At 43.6% G+C, this 17,163-nt stretch overlaps 1 protein-coding gene across 1 annotated transcript in view; it reads right to left on the bottom strand.

Annotated features, from left to right (window-relative positions):
* Nucleotides 1–2,323: 2,323 nt before the first annotated feature.
* The window catches only part of MYO10 (myosin X), a 457,089-nt gene continuing 442,249 nt past the window's right edge, over nucleotides 2,324–17,163 (bottom strand). The window contains exons 37-41 of the mRNA XM_063922946.1: nucleotides 11,473–11,609; nucleotides 7,374–7,494; nucleotides 5,741–6,193; nucleotides 5,373–5,564; nucleotides 2,324–3,372 (exon numbers count right to left, since the gene is read on the bottom strand). Coding sequence (XP_063779016.1) covers nucleotides 3,262–3,372; nucleotides 5,373–5,564; nucleotides 5,741–6,193; nucleotides 7,374–7,494; nucleotides 11,473–11,609 — 1,014 coding nt within the window. The 3' untranslated portion in view covers nucleotides 2,324–3,261. The remainder of the gene's footprint in view (nucleotides 3,373–5,372; nucleotides 5,565–5,740; nucleotides 6,194–7,373; nucleotides 7,495–11,472; nucleotides 11,610–17,163) is intronic.

The following is a 17,163-nucleotide window of genomic DNA, read 5'->3' as shown; positions in this document are numbered from 1 at the left end:
GCGGGCTAGCTGCGCTCGCCACGCTATCTATTCTCCCTCCAGGGGAGTCATGGACCCCAAGAGGGAGAAAAGCTGTCGGTATGCCGGCAGTTGGGATTCCGGCGCTTGTATGCTGGTCGTCGGGAGCCCGGCCGCCGGCAAACTGAAGACCACCCCTGCAGTCGGCAGGGAGAACCAGAAGAATCTGAAACTGCATTGTGGAAGCTGTGGCAGCCAGCCAAGCCAGGCCAAAGCCTGCGATTTAACCTGAAAGGAAGCAGGAAAGACTGATTTTGTAGCAGACTAGTCCTACACAGTTTATTATTATTTGATTTTCGCTGACAGTAAAGCACCATTTCATTTACAGGCAAGTGTATAACACGGCCTCTCATTACATTGGCACCTGCATGGGGGGGGGGGGGGGGGTGGATATATTAGGCAGCGAGTGAATAGTGATCTGTTTTTGAAGTTGGCTTTGACAAGGGCCAAATTGTGATGGCTAGATGACTGGGTCTGAGCATTATCAACACAGCAGGTTTTGTGAGGTGTTCCGGGTGTGCAGTGGTTAGTATCTACCAAAAGTGGTCCAAGAAGGACAACCAGTGAACTGGCAACAGAGTCACAGACACCAAGGCTGAGTGATGCACATGGGGAGCGTAGGCTGGCCTTCAAAAGAGCTACTGTAGTACAACTTGCTGATAAAGTTAAGAAAGGTATAACAATACGCAGTGCATCCCAGCTTTTTTCGTATGGGACCGCATAGCTGCAGATAGGTCAGAGTTACCATGCTGACCCCTGTCCACTGTCAAAAACGCCTACAGTGGTAACGTGAGCATCAGAACTGGACCAATGGAAGCGGATGTCCAGGTCTGATAAATCACATTTTCTTCTACATCACCGTGTGCATCATTTACCTGGGGAAGAATGGCACCAGGATGCACTATGGCAAGAAGGCAAGCCGGCAGAGTCAGTGTGATGCTCTGGGCAATATTCTGTTGGGAAACCTTGGGCCCTGGCATTTATGTAGGTGTTACTTTGACACGTACCACCTACATAAACATTGTTGCAGGCCAAGTACACTCCTTTATGGCAACAGTAAGCCCTGATGGCAGTGGGGATGTGCCCTTCCACACTGCAAAAATAGTTCAGGAATGGTTTAAGGAACATGACAAAGAGTTCAAGGTGTTGACTTGACCTTCAAATTACCCACATCTCAATCTGATCGCATATCTGTGGGATGTGCTGGATAAACAAGTCCAAGCCATGGAGGCCCCACCTCACAATTTACAGAACTTAAAGGATCTGCTGCAAATATCTTGGTGCCAGATACCACAGGACACGTTCAGAGGCCGTGTGGAGTCCAGGCCTGGATGGGTTATGGCATAATAGGTCAACAGTTCAAAGGTCGACAGTGTCTAGGTCAACACCAAATGGTTGACATGCATAAAGTCAGCATGTAAAAAAAAGGTCGACACAATGAAAATGTTGACATGGAAATGGTTGACACATGAAAAGGTTGACATGCATTTTCATTGGTTTTTTTGTGTCACATTTAGCTTCTAGCACATGGAACCCCAGTTAGTGTACAGCATCCCCTCGCATGGCTCGTGAGCTTCAGGGGTGGACCCACACGAGGGGGACCTACACAATATTAGGCAGGTGGTTTTAATGTTATGGCTGTATTATGGTTATATATATATATATATATATATATAATTAATTGCAATGGTGTACAGCTTTTTATTTTTATTTTTCATGTAGTGTGACGTACATTGCGTGGTTTGTATACCTTTCATTTGAAAAAATGGGGATGGAAAATCATGTGGATTAAAAGCATGGGGTGAGATGTAATGTCATCCGAGTTGGCTGGAGATGCGGCCACAACTCCCCCCGTCCCCTTCCACAAATATCTACTCATACATTTCACACCAATCCACAGCACATATAATAATTTTATTAACAAATGTTTATATTACAGTGAAATAAATCTTTCAACATATACCATTTCCATTGCTGGGTACATACTTGGTTCTTGACACTTACCACTAGGTGGTGTAATATTTTACTTCATATTAAAATGTTCCATACAAAAATAGAGCATTCACCTTTACCTATTTACAAGTGTTATTATGGCAAAATGTATCAAGTAAGAAAACATTTGTAGACCGGGTGCTACGAAATATTTTAATAAGGCAGTTTATAAATACTGTTCATTGCTATAGTAATTAGGTAATTCTTAATTTAAAATACAGCAGATAAAGGATGTATACTGGCTACAGGGAGAATGTAATACAAGATGGTAGAATTGGAATTGTAACATTTCTGACATTTATTGAAACACATACAACATACAACAGACTTTAATAATCACACATAACCAAACAATGAAAATATACATGCATGAGTGCACATCATCATTCCCTTCTTTTTCATACTCAGAATAAAAATAGAATTTCCATGAGTCAAATATTCACACAAAAAGAAGCAAAAATACTAAAGTACAAGTAAAAGGCATGTTGCCTCACAAACAGGCCCACAGGGAAGGCTGCCAGCAGCTCTCCAATCATTTATTTTCATTAAGGGAACCAGGTGGGAAGATTTTTCATGGTGAGTGAATTCATGTTGAAGGCACGTCACTTATGGAAAGGGTTATATTCTAAGGCAGTGGTTCCCAACCTTGGTTCTCAAGTACCCCCAACAGTTCATGTTTTCCAGGTGTCCTCACAGGATTGCAAGTGAAATAATTTCCTCCACCTGTGGGTCTTTTAAAATGTCAGTGAGTAATGAATACACCTGTTCAACTACTAGGTGACCTGGAAAACATGAACTGTTGGGGGTACTTGAGGACCGAGGTTGGGAACCACTGTTCTAAGGCACAGGTTCTCAAACTCGGTCCTCAGGACCCCACACAGTACATGTTTTGCAGGTCTCCTCACAGAATCACAAGTGAAATGATTAGCTCCACCTGTAGACCTTTTAAAATGTGTCAGTGAGTAATTAATACACCTGTGCACCTGCTGGGTTACCTGCAAAACATGCACTGAGTGGGGTCCTGAGGACCGAGTTTGAGAACCACTGTTCTAAGGCAATAGTCAATGTGAAGTAAAAAAAAAAAAAGCTTTGGGCATCGCGCTGGCAGTTTCAATATTTTAGGCACTGAATCATCCTAACATTGCCACAACAGCCTTGTCAGGAGCTGAGAAATGTCCAGGTATTTATCAATGAAGCATCTTTTGCTTATAACTGACACTGGTGGAAGGCAATATGTGAGAGGCACGATTTTCACCTAGAACTTCCCTGGCTCCCATGACTGCTTTCCGATCGCGTGCTGCTGTACCTCTTCTTTACTATCATGCTAATGTATGCCTTCATCAGCTTCGCAATATCCACCACCTTTATCAGAGAGACAGAAGAGACAAGAGTAACGTTCAGTGTTCTGTGTAGTCATGACCAAACATCTGTGATAAGGTATGAATATGAAATTGTGATTTATAAGGCCTAAACAAATAATTTATCATTTTTGTGAACAGAAATATGTTTTTAGCTGTAGCGGGAGAATTGTGCCATGCAAACTAGTACGGTGAATGAATCTGCAATTTTGGGGTGTTTATTTACCTCATGTATGTTAACCACTTAACTGACGATTTATTTCGCCAAAAATCGCTCCGAAATTGTCAGATTTTTTTTATGAGTGAATTAGGTGAAGAACCTGAATTTAACCCTATCTCAAATGATTTTAGTTAAAAAAAAAAAATATATATATATATATATATATATGTAAAAAAATATTTTTTCTCCAAACATCAAAACATCGATCTGGAACATTGCGACCATCAGAACATCGGGGATTTCATTTTGAAAGCCGGGACAGCCTCCAGGTATACAGGGAGGGTCTGGGGGTGGCTTGGGAGGGTTAATTTACACTCCCCAGCGGCTGCCATTGTCTGCAGCCGTTGGAGGGGGGGGGGAATCCTGCCGTGCTAACCGATCAGCAGTGATCGGCAGCATGGCAATCAGTAGGGGAGAGTGCAGGGAGGCAGAGGGACCTTCCGGACCCTCTGATAGCAGCAGCAGAGGGAAGTTTCTCTTCCCTTGCGCTGCTAACACTCTCTATCTCACTGGTCGCATCCTGTGCGACCATGTCAGATAAGACACTTGCAGGCATGGTCGCATCTGATGCGACCATGCCAGGCAATTGGTTAATAGGACTTCTCTTTTCTTCATATATGCTAATGTTACTCAACTACAGGCCACAAGGCACACTAACAGTCCAGGTTTTAATGATTTCCATGCTTGGGTACTGTTGGTTAAAGCTAAATAACCGAGGTACTAAGTACCTGCGCTCAAGTATGGCCATCCTTAAACCCTGGACTGTTAAACTGGATACACACTATTACATTATCTGTCCAATCTTTCTGGTTGGAATGAAAATATGGTAATGTATACCTCCCAACATGACCCTCCCCAGGAGGCACAAAATAATCTGCTTCTGGACTTTTCTCTTAATTTATGATTGCTAACACCTGTTTTGAAAAGGTTAATGGATATGAAAGGTGTTTCAGCACAGGTGATAGCAATCCTATATTTAGAGGGAAGTCCAGGAGCAGAGCATGACCCTCCTGGAGAGGGTCATGTTGGGAGGTATGATGTATGAGACAATTGAACATTTGCTCCCAAACACTGGAAAACAGACAAAAATGGTCATTCAGACCCATTTTCCAAATTTTGGGAGCAAATGGTTGTCATGGAGCAAATGGTTGTCATTTGCTCCCAGACATTACTAGATTTTCTTTCCAACCAGCCAAACTGGACAGATAATCTTATAGTGTACATCCACTGGTGTGCCTTGAAGACCATGGTTGTGAAACCCTGATATATATAATATAAGTGACAAACAATGGCACACAGGTAACATCATTCTACATTTTAGCATCCGCTACTACTACTGCTACACTTATTATTGGCGTATCTGTCTTGCCTCCTGGCTGGATAGCCGATACATTTTATAAATATTTATCTATTTGTCTTTGCCTATAGGTAACATAGGGGTAGCACAAGGGTAGATGTATGAAGCAGTGAAAAGAGTGGAGAAGTGGTCCATGGCAACCAATCAGCTGCTACATATAATTTTATAGAATGCACTTGATAAATGTTAGTTCAGAGCTGACCCACTTCTCCAACATTTTCACTGCTTCATACATCTCCCTAGACTTTAAATAGAATACAATACCATCTATGGACACAGGTCATGGGAATAATGTTGGCAAAATATTGATAGGATTATATGCTCCACACAACTAAAATCAAATCATACCTCAGTTTTTTTATTTTTTATGAATTAATACATTAACATTAGTACTTGGACACATTCCACACAATATACCATTACTTACCGCACTGGTTTCAAAGAGAAGTTCCCGCTCATCGACAACTATTTTGTAAGTATTGGCAAGTGGAGCACCAAAAGAAAGGATATGCTCATAGTGAAACACCTCCAAAGGTCTGCCATCTCCCCTTTTATAGACAGACACGGCCTCAACGCTCACACCCAGCCACAGCTCTTGTGGAAATCCACCTTCTTTGCACTGAGGAACAAGCAGAAGAGGAGAATTCATATTGTATATTTCAGGAAATGCTGCAGGTACTCACTGTCACTGTCACTGTGGTACTTTTACTGACCAGTTTCTTTCAACATTTGGAAGCATCCTTTTTGTTTGGAAAAATTCACCAAAATCACTGTATGATAATCTAATATTCTCACCTCAACATCAAATAGTGTTGATCCATAGCCAGGCCATTCTTTTATCAGAGCCATGTATTTGGTCATGCACTGGTCCGGAAGCAGACCCTGTAACTTCTTCCACTTGTCAATGACATTGGTTCTGGCTGACATGACCTCTTCTTTCACCCACATGTCCAGCATTTGTTCCTCTTCTACCTTCTGTTTACTCACAGAGCCACTTCGAAAGCTTCTCCGTAAGGTTCCTTCTAAGAAACTAGACCTCTTCCTTTCAGACCGCTCTAATGGCGTGGCCACTTTGGCATTCTGAGCAATGCGAGACTTCAGTTTCTGCATGGGGTAAAAGTCGTCCAGCTCTGGCACGGCAGTGTGAAGGCTGTAGTCTCCATGTGAATACTGTAGCCTTAAAGCCGCTAGGACCTGCAGAGTTTCTTCAGGTGCAGGGTAGTGGCCCCGAATAACTGCTTGGTGTGCCTGAGACAAGATGGACATTGGGTCAGCAATTTGTATGATTCACATATTTGACATGAAAATATATATCTCCCTTTTCAGAAAGAGTAAGAGCAAAATCAGTGTGATTTAGTAATGACAGTGCCATCATGATCACCTGATTGCCCAAGTGGAGCGATGGAGGCCCGAAAAATGATCTGGTGGTTCTTACGATTGGACTGCAGTATGAACCACAAGATGAAGGATGGTAAAAGAAGCAGCCATGTCACTCTAGCTTAATTGCAGATAAAGAAAATAACACCGGGAAGTTAGTTTTTTAGCTTTCCTTTTACATTTTAGTTTTATGCATGTACACTGTGTTTTGATGCAGAGTTTTCCCAGGAATTTTAAGTTTTTGATCAAGAAAACCAGAATCTGAAAGTGAAACACTAGTCGGACACTACACATTTATTTTACGAACTATACTAGACAGCTAGGCTTGACACATGTTTTCAGGTTACAACTACTTGTCATATTTATCTGTCCTGCATTCCTGATCCTGTTTATGTCTGGGTACCTGCTTATTTACCGATCCTGTTATTCAGAGGATGGGTGCTGTATATAACTGTTTACTTTTCCTACCAGCTTAAAGGAGATGAGGTAGCAATAGAGAAAAAGAAAAGGAGAGTGGAACTTAATTACATTATAAAGTGGTTCTGGCAATGACATCATTAAGCACTGCCCACTTCAGTAAACACCTAGTGGCATGATGATGCAAATCAGTTACCATGCCCCTGAGGCTCCATGCTTACTGTGATGGGTGGGGATTAGAGATATCATTTGTGTCATGTCCCCGCAGACCATGCAGAAGGTAAGTACCTTCTGGGAGAATTGCCTGCTCTCTTGAAATCAGGAACGTCTCCCTACAAATTCTGGAGTCTCCTGGACATTCCAAGAAAGTAGGCAGCTTTGATATAAACTGTCTAATTTCTGACAACTCTCTCTTTATACAAAACTGGCTTTTATTTGACTGCCCACTGCTTTGTATAACTAGACTTACATCTGACTTAGGTCAGTCACCGCTTCCAATTAAACAGAGATGTTTACTATTGCACCTTTGTAGTGAGCTTAACAGTCATATACATGGACGGAGACGGAAATGCTAAAAAATGGAAATGTATAGCTTGATTTCCATCTTTTCCTCTTTTTGTTGTATAATGCTCACCTGCTCAAACATGAATACATATTCAACACTGTCTTTTGGCACATGTTCTGTATCCAAGAAGCAATAAAGTTTAAAGTAGAACTTCCATGGTCTGTCTCCTACTTCAGCGTCCACTGCCAATCTATGAAAAGTCAAACACAAAACACAATTACCTCTTACATTTCTTTTACAAATGCTTGATAAGGTCAACAGAAGCTCCTATGAGGAGGTGTACCGGCACTGGAATACTAGCTTAACCATGTATCCAAGGCATTCAGGGTAAAACAACACATGGTTGCAGTTATTAAAGTTTAGGCTATAAAGTTGTCAACAAAAATACAAATATTAAAAATAAAACAAATGTGTTACCATGGGACCTTTTTAGCATCTGGGCCTCAGCTAGTTTGCACCATATATACTGTATGTTGGACAATATTTGCACCAAACCACGATGCCTTAGCAAGAGTCAAGATCTGCGGCAATGCTAAATTAGAGATTCTTAACTTTGAGACCCCAGATCCAATATACTGTACATCTGTGGAGCAACTTTGCATTCTATGGGTGAGATTTAAATGATATATCACGCCCAATTTCCTTTCTAAAATGATCTCCATTATCGCGCATATTACGCCCATAGTAATCAGGTTTAGCTGTGTAAAGGGTTTGGTGCTTCGCTACTCCGGGGGTAGCGAGCTGAAATAATGATACAACGTCCCTGAGGGCAGAAACAGAACATGTGTGTAAAGGGGTGAAAAGAATTGAATCCCGCCCTATGGTTCAGTTTTTTAATTCATACAATCAATTCTTTTATTTAGTTAATATGATCACACATTGAAAAGATTTTTTCAATACACAAATATGAAATTGGACACAAACCAATATGAAAACATGACTAATAATTAGCATTTATTTGATAATACACAAAATGTAGAACTGGTGCTTTTATTATGTGAGCACACGAGACTCTCAACAGCCAGTGTTCCTGGGGATTAAATTAAACAGAGGACTTGTAATATAAATGAACTTGACAACTGCGGTGCCCTGCCTGTTGCTGATACAATGGGGTATATTTACTAAAATTTCGTGTTTGTCCGATTTGTGTTTTTTTTTCTAAGCCCCAACACGGGAATTTACCAAGCATAAATCTCGGCAGTGTTTGGGCTAATGGTTTTCACGGCTAAGTTCAGAAATATGAATGAATAGACCATCGGTCAAACGCTACTGTTTGTTCATACAACACGGGAATTTACTATTCATTCGTATTTGGGTGTTAGTTTCTGAATGCTCTATTGCGGAAGGTTTTTTTTGCGAATCGTTAAAAAAAGCAGCAAAAAAATAGACCTGCTTTTTCCAGGCGAGTTTGGATAATAATGCACGGATCAGTGAGATCTGTGCATGGTTATCTATGGGAAAGGGTCTGTTTAGTGTAAAAATGTAATAAAAAATTTGCATGGGGTCCCCCCTCCTAAGCATAACCAGTCTCGGGCTCTTTGAGCCGGTCCTGGTTGTAAAAATACGGGGGGGAAATTGACAGGGGTTCCCCCATATTTTAACAACCAGCACCGGGCTCTGCGCCTGGTGCCAAAAATATGGGGGACAAAAGACGTAGGGGTCCCCCGTATTTTACTACCAGCACCGGGCTCCACTAGTCAGAGAGATAATGCCACAGCCAGGGGACACTTTTATATTGGTCCCTGCGGCCCTGGCATTAAATCACCAACTAGTCACCCCTGGCCGGGGTACCCTGGAGGAGTGGGGACCCCTTAAATCAAGGGGTCTCCCCCTTCCAGCCACCCAAGGCCCATGGGTGAAGCCCGAGGCTGTCCCCCCCATCCAAGGGCGGCGAGCTTAAGTGGGGCCAACCACAAGAGTGACCTTACTTAACCTCGCGGTCTACCGCAGACCGCAAAGTTACCGCCATTGGATACAATGGAGCGCACCTGCACTACATTGTATCTACAGTGCGCAGCCTGACTGACAGCTCAGGCGCGCACAGCCAATCAGGAGAGTGCCATGACGTGGCGCTCCCTGATTGGCTGAAGGGACCCTCTTTGACACAGTCACGAAGGATCCCGCCAGACGGGGAAAGGGGATCCATGTGTAAACATGGATCCCCTTTCAGTGCGTGGATCGGGTTTTTCATTTTTTTAAGTCCCTGGATTACATATTTAAAGAAGGGGACCGATCTACACAGGATTGTTTGTGAGTATAATTTTTATTTACAGGTACCCCGTGGATTCTACTGGAGAAGAGGACCGACTGCTTCGTGTCAACATAGGTATGTATGAATATAAGTGTGCATGTATGTTTAATAAAATTTTACTTTCAAGGTGTGTTTGTTGTTTTTATTTGGGTATTACCAGCGGGCCCGTTTTTCCCCTGCATGCTGGTACTTGTGGTTCTCCAAGTACCAGCTTGCGGGGAGGCTTGCTGAGACTTGTAGTTCTGCTACAAAAAACAATATTCTATTTTTTGCACAAAAGGCTATCAGCCTCCCATCCGCCGCCCTTGGATGGGGGGACAGCCTCGGGCTTCACCCCTGGCCCTTGGGTGGCTAGAGGGGGGAGACCCCTTGATTTAAGGGGTCCCCACTCCTCCAGGGTACCCCGGCCAGGGGTGACTAGTTGGTGATTTAATTACAGGGCCGCAGGGACCAATATAAAAGTGTCCCCCGGCTGTGGCATTATCTCTCTGACTAGTGGAGCCCGGTGCTGATGGTAAATATACGGGGGACCCCTACATCTTTTGTCCCCCGTATTTTTGGCACCAGGACCAGACGCAGAGCCCGGTGCTGGTTGTTAAAATATGGGGGAACCCCTGTCAATTTCCGCCCCATATTTTTACAACCAGGACCGGCTCAAAGAGCCCGAGGCTGGTTATGCTTAGGAGGGGGGACCCCAGGCAATTTTTTTCAAAATTTTTAACACTTTAAACACTTTTTTAAGGTACACAATGAAGTCCTGCACGGATCTCACAGATCTGTCCAGGAGTCATTGTGTTTTGTCAGGCAGTGTTTTACTAATCACTCCCGTAAAACACTGCCTGACATTACGAATCACATCAACATCGGAAAATACGAATGTGGCAAAATCGGCAGCTTAGTAAATTACCGTATCAGGATTCAAAAACTTGCAGTAAAATGCACCTGATAAAAAATGAGTTTTAACACAACACAAATCGACTCAAACACGAATATTAGTAAATATACCCCCATATATGCCTGTAAAACCCTGAGTGGGTAGTGGGCATTCAGAGTAAGGGGAAAGGCTTCTAGTATCATACAAGAGGCAAGGTGACCCATGTTTGAGGTCCTGACCCTAGGTTAGGAAACCCTGTACTAGTTATTAAAATCATTGTAAGAGTAAAAAAAACAGAATGTTGAATTATGAAGTGACATATTAGAAAGGTATGTGGCTTTCTTATGTTCAAGGACAATTAATACAGCAATACAACATAGAGAACAAATTATATATATATATATATATATATATATATATAGTATAATAAGGAAAAGTACTGAAAACTATTCAAAAATGCTTGCCTAAACAACAACAAATAAAACTCATTGTAACCAATCAGCTTCCAATGCTTCTATTATTAAGATGATGGACAATTAGATGAATAAGTTAGGAATGTCAGAGTCTGGTACTCTGTGTAAAATGAATGATGCATGGTTCTGATGTACTTTGAAGGTTCTCTCTGAGGATGTCTGCAATGGATTGTCGTCGATTACAGGCATTGCCTATCCTGCCTAGTGTAATCCTATGTAATGCATCTAAAATGGCTGCCTGACCTGGACCCTGCATGGGTAGGATAAATTATCCTGCAACTGATGACACAAAATGGCTGCAACGCTTTTGAACATCTCCATGCTCTCTGTATTTCATGCAAACCTCTTTACTGTGTTCATTGTTCCTATATTATGTTCTATATTGTATTTATTCTACCTGTTAAGTGCCTTGAGTCTGATTGGAGTAAGAGCGCTATAACACTACAATTATTATTATTATTATTGTTATTATTATTATTATATAAAGACTATATTATCTAACAAAGGTAGAATTCTCTGGGTTGTACAGTATAATGGAATGCTCTGCATATACAGAAACAAAATACTTACTTTTCAAATTTAGCTAATACATCTGCCACAATAGCTCTGCTTTCAATGGCTTTCTCTGTGAGTCCATTGTATTCAAACAGGGCAAACATATTTCTGCTGTCTTCCATAGCAAGGCCCCGGATCAATTTCTCTACAACCTAGCAACAGACAAATTGTTTATTCTGATGACTGGTTGCAGATAAGAATATTTTAAGCACGTACCTTTCACAAAAGTATTTCTGTAAAATCTGTTTATGCCATATAATATGATTATATACTGTGCAATGTTACATTTAAGTTGAGCAACTGGTAATGATAAAATTGAAAGTGAATTGATGAGAATGAGAATGACTTCCTAGAGGTGGGGCTGGATTACCAGCAAGGCAACATATATACACCCACCTTTGGACCCAGAGGTGCCCAAATGGCCCATTTTGCATAAGTATAATTAGCAACCGACAGGGGTGTGTACGCAGAGTGCATGATGTGTTCTATGCATGTAACATTTACAGCAGCGAGACATTTTTGCTGAATCACCTGGTACTTCAACACAACACTAAAATCACACTGCTAACTAGTGCTCCATCTAGCCTGTATCCAGCTTTGCCTGAAGGGCTGCATTGAGAATATGATGTTTTTGTGCTATCCTGGAAGTTAATTTTTCCTAATGATTTTTCAACATTATCTTTTCCAGATTGCTGATCTGAGAAGGAACAAATATGACTTTGTCGTTTTGCTTGCACACTGCAATTACTGTAAATAAAATGGGTACTCGTTTAATTTAATGAAAGTTATTGAACATGATTAGGTGCCTACTTTGAGACTGTATGCACACTGTAGCTTTTTCTGCTAGTACATGTATGAAAGTATCACTATTTACTAACACTCACATTCTGTAAGTCAGGCTTGACCAACCTGTGGCTCTCCAGCTGATGTGAACTACAAGTCCCACCATGCTTTACCAGTTGATCTGTGGGAGGGTATGCTGGGACTTGAAGTTTCAAAACAGCTGGAGAACCCCAGGGTGACCATGCCTGCTGTAAATGAAACTGCCTAAAATATACTTTTTCTATGAGTATTAGAAGAGCAGTAATATTTTCAATCAGCAAACTTTCACCTGCAAGTTTTACAAAAAGCACAGACGTAAAATTTTGGGAGTATTCAATTACGGACGGATGTTCTGACAGGGCAGAAAGACAGCACTTTCTGCCGATAATCGGAACTTTCCGATGCACAATAATCAATTGAAGTACCGTTCTACCGCCCTGTCTGAAATTCCAACAAGTCGAAAAACACATGGATGAGCGAAATTCACGTGTTTTCGACACCACCGTGGTTGAAAACGCGCCGTTTTCAACCATTTATTTTCGCTCATAAGCGAGGGTGGAAAAGAATGGTCGGAATGGGAGGGGAAACGGGCGGAAATGACCCGCTATTGAATAGTGAAGTGTCGGATTCTCTCCATCGGAGAGGATCAGACTTTAATTGAATATACCCCTTAATGTACGATATCTGAACACCATGCTGCTTTTAGCAGACACATGTGCCATCTAAAGTAACCTTATGAAATCCAAGTTCCTGTATACTATACATTGCCATTGATGTGTTTCTTTAGATGTTTGCATATGGAGCAAGGAATAACTTTTCAGTTCAGTTGAAACTAATTAATTTTTTTTAAACTAATTTGATAAATAACGAGCCAGTTCACACCCAGTCAAAGTCTTTTTAGTGTGCCCATGTCTCCTGCGGAGCCCGTCTATACCCCATGGTCCTTTTAGAGTCCCCAGCATCCTCTACGGACTAGGAGAAAAGGATTTACCGGTAGGTATTAAAATCCTATTTTCTGTTACGTCCTAGAGGATGCTGGGGACTCCAAAAGGACCATGGGGTCTATACCAAAGCTCCAGACCGGGCGGGAGAGCGCGGACGACTCTGCAGCACCGATTGAGCAAACATGAGGTCCTCCTCAGCCAGGGTATCAAACTTATAGAACTTAGCAAAAGTGTTTGAACCCGACCACGTAGCTGCTCGGAAAAGTTGAAGTGCCAAGACGAGCCCACCTTCCTGGTAGAATGGGCCTTTATTGACTTCGGCAATGGCAACCCAGCCGAAGAGTGAGCATGCTGAATCGTATTACAAATCCAGCGTGCAATAGTCTGCTTGGAAGCAGGATTACCAATCTTGTTGGAAGCATACAGGACAAACAGTGTTTCCGTTTTCCTAACAAGAGCCGTTCTGGCAACATACATTTTTAAAGCTCTTACGACATCAAGAGACTTTGGAACCGCGACAGCCTCCGTAGCCACAGGTACCACAATAGGTTGATTTATGTGAAACGAAGAAACCAGCTTCGGCAGAAATTGTTGACAAGTCCTCAATTCCGCTCTATCCACATGAAAAATCAAATATTGGCTCTTGTGAGACAAAGCCGCCAATTCTGACACTCGTCTGGCAGACGTCAAGGCTAAAAGCATGACCACTTTCCAAGTGAGAAACTTTAACTCAACCTTTCGCAAAGGTTCAAACCAGTGAGACATAAGAAACTTTAACACCACTTCAAGATCCCACGGGGCCACGGGTGGCACAAATGGGGGATGGATATGCAGCACTCCCTTCACGAAAGTCTGAACTTCAGGAAGGGCGGGCAATTCTTTTTGAAAGAAAATAGATAAAGCCGAAATCTGCACTTTGATGGAACCCAATTTCAGGCCTGCATCCACGCCTGCCTGCAAAAAATGGAAGAAACGACCCAAGTGAAACTCCTCCGCAGGAGCTGCTTTGGTTTCACACCACAACACATATTTCCTCCAAATACGGTGATAATGTTTTGCCGTGACCTCCTTTCTAGACTTAAGGAGACTGGGGATGACTTCCCCGGGAATACCTTTCCGAGCTAGGATTTGGCGTTCAACCACCACGCCATCAAACGCAGCCGCGGTAAGTCTGGAAACACGCATGGCCCCAGCAGTAACAGGTCCTCTCTTAAAGGAAGCGGCCAAGGATCTTCCACGAGTAATTCCTGAAGATCCGGATACCAGGCCCTCCGTGGCCAATCTGGAACGACGAGAATTGCCTGAACCCTTGTTCGTTTTATAATCCTCAACACTCTTGGAATGAGAGGAAGTGGAGGGAACACATACACTGACTGAAACACCCACGGAGTTACCAGGGCGTCCACTGCACTGGCTTGGGGGTCCCTCGACCTGGAACAATACCTCGGAAGCTTCTTGTTGAGGCGAGACGCCATCATGTCTATTTGAGGAATTCCCCAACGCCTTGTCACTTCTGCAAATACCTCTTGATGAAGTGCCCACTCTCCTGGATGGAGATCGTGTCTGCTGAGGAAGTCTGCTTCCCAGTTGTCCACTCCCGGAAGGAAGACTGCTGACAGAGCGCTCACGTGCTGTTCCGCCCAGCGGAGAACTCTTGTGGCCTCCGCCATTGCCGCCCTGCTCTTTGTTCCACCCTGGCGTTTACGTACGCCACCGCTGTTATGTTGTCCGACTGGATCAGGACAGGGAGACCTTGAAGAAAGTTCTTCGCTTGCAGGAGGCCGTTGTAAATGGCTCTTAACTCGAGAACATTAATGTGGAGACAAGATTCCTGGCTTGACCATTTTCCCTGGAAACTTCTTCCTTGTGTGACTGCACCCCAGCCTCGGAGACTTGCATCTGTGGTCAGTAGGACCCAATCCTGGATACCGAATCGGCGTCCCTCTAGAAGGTGAGAACCTTGCAGCCACCACAGGAGAGATATTCTGGTCCTGGAAGATAGAGTTATTTTCCGGTGCATGTGCAGGTGAGACCCGGACCATTTGTTCAGCAGATCCCACTGAAACACCCGGGCATGAAACCTGCCAAACGGAATGGCTTCGTAAGCCGCAATCTAGCACTCGAGTGCATTGATGAATCAACACTCTTTCCGGTTTCAGAATCTCCTTGACCATGGTCTGGATTTCCAGAGCCTTTTCCGCCGGAAGAAACACTCTCTGTAGTTCCGTGTCTAGGATCATGCCCAAGAAGGGCAGCCGAGTTGTCGGAACCAAGTGAGACTTTGGCAAATTTAGAATCAAACCGTGATGTTGCAGAACCATCAGGGAGAGTTCCACATTTCGTAGCAACTGCTCTTTTGATCTCGCCTTTATCAGGAGATCGTCCAAGTACGGGATAATTGTGACACCCTGCTTGCGTAGCAGTACCATCATTTCCGCCATCACCTTGGTGAAGATCCTCGGGCCGTGGAAAGCCCAAACGGCAACGTCTGAAATTGGTAATGACAATCCTGCACCGCAAATCTTAGGAAGGCCTGATGAGGAGGATATATCGGGACGTGTAAGTAGGCATCCTTTATGTCGACTGACGCCATAAAATCCCCCCCTTCTAGGCTGGAGAACACAGCTCGAAGAGATTCCATCTTGAACTTGAAAATTTTCAAGTATGGATTGAGGGATTTTAGGTTCAGAATCGGTCTGACCGAGCCGTCCGGCTTCGGCACGACAAAGAGGCGCGAATAGAACCCTTCCCCCCTTTGGGACGGGGGAACCGGGACAATGACCCTCTGTTGACACAGCTTTTGTATCGCAGCATTTACCACTTCTCTTTCTGTAAGAGAAACTGGCAAGGCCGATTTGAAAAAGCGGCGGTGGGGCATCTCCTGAAACTCCAGTTTGTACCCTTGGGACACTATGTCTAAGACCCAAGGATCCAGTGCCGATTGAAACCAGACCTGACTGAAGATTCGGAGACGGCCCTCCACCGGCACGGACTCCCGCAGGGGAGCCCCAGCGTCATGTGGTGGACTTGGTAGGAGCGGGGGAGGACTTTTGGTCCTGGGCGCCAGACACAGCAGGCGTCCTTTTTCCCCTTCCTCTACCCTTTGAAGCAAGGAAGGACAAGCCCTTTCCTTTTTTGTATTTATTAGGCCGAAAGGACTGCATCTGATAATGGGGCACCTTCTTCTGTTGTGTGGGAACATAAGGAAGAAAAGATGACTTACCCGCAGTAGCGGTAGACACCAGGTCAGCAAGGCCGTCACCAAACAAGACACTACCTTTAAAATAAGAATTTACTTACCGATAATTCTATTTCTCGTAGTCCGTAGTGGATGCTGGGAACTCCGTAAGGACCATGGGGAATAGCGGCTCCGCAGGAGACTGGGCACAAAAAGTAAAAGCTTTAGACTAGCTGGTGTGCACTGGCTCCTCCCCCTATGACCCTCCTCCAAGCCTCAGTTAAGATACTGTGCCCGGACGAGCGTACATAATAAGGAAGGATCTTGAATCCCGGGTAAGACTCATACCAGCCACACCAATCACACCGTACAACTCGTGATCTGAACCCAGTTAACAGTATGATAACCGTAGGAGCCTCTGAAAAGATGGCTTCCAACCATAAACAACCCGATTTGTTTGTAACAATAACTATATACAAGTATTGCAGACAATCCGCACTTGGGATGGGCGCCCAGCATCCACTACGGACTACGAGAAATAGAATTATCGGTAAGTAAATTCTTATTTTCTCTGACGTCCTAGTGGATGCTGGGAACTCCGTAAGGACCATGGGGATTATACCAAAGCTCCCAAACGGGCGGGAGAGTGCGGATGACTCTGCAGCACCGAATGAGAGAACTCCAGGTCCTCCTCAGCCAGGGTATCAAATTTGTAGAATTTAGCAAACGTGTTTGCCCCTGACCAAGTAGCTGCTCGGCAAA

This window comes from Pseudophryne corroboree, chromosome 5, assembly GCF_028390025.1.
Source record: "Pseudophryne corroboree isolate aPseCor3 chromosome 5, aPseCor3.hap2, whole genome shotgun sequence".
Lineage (NCBI taxonomy): Eukaryota > Metazoa > Chordata > Amphibia > Anura > Myobatrachidae > Pseudophryne > Pseudophryne corroboree.
This window is presented reverse-complemented; position numbering and strand designations above follow the sequence as displayed.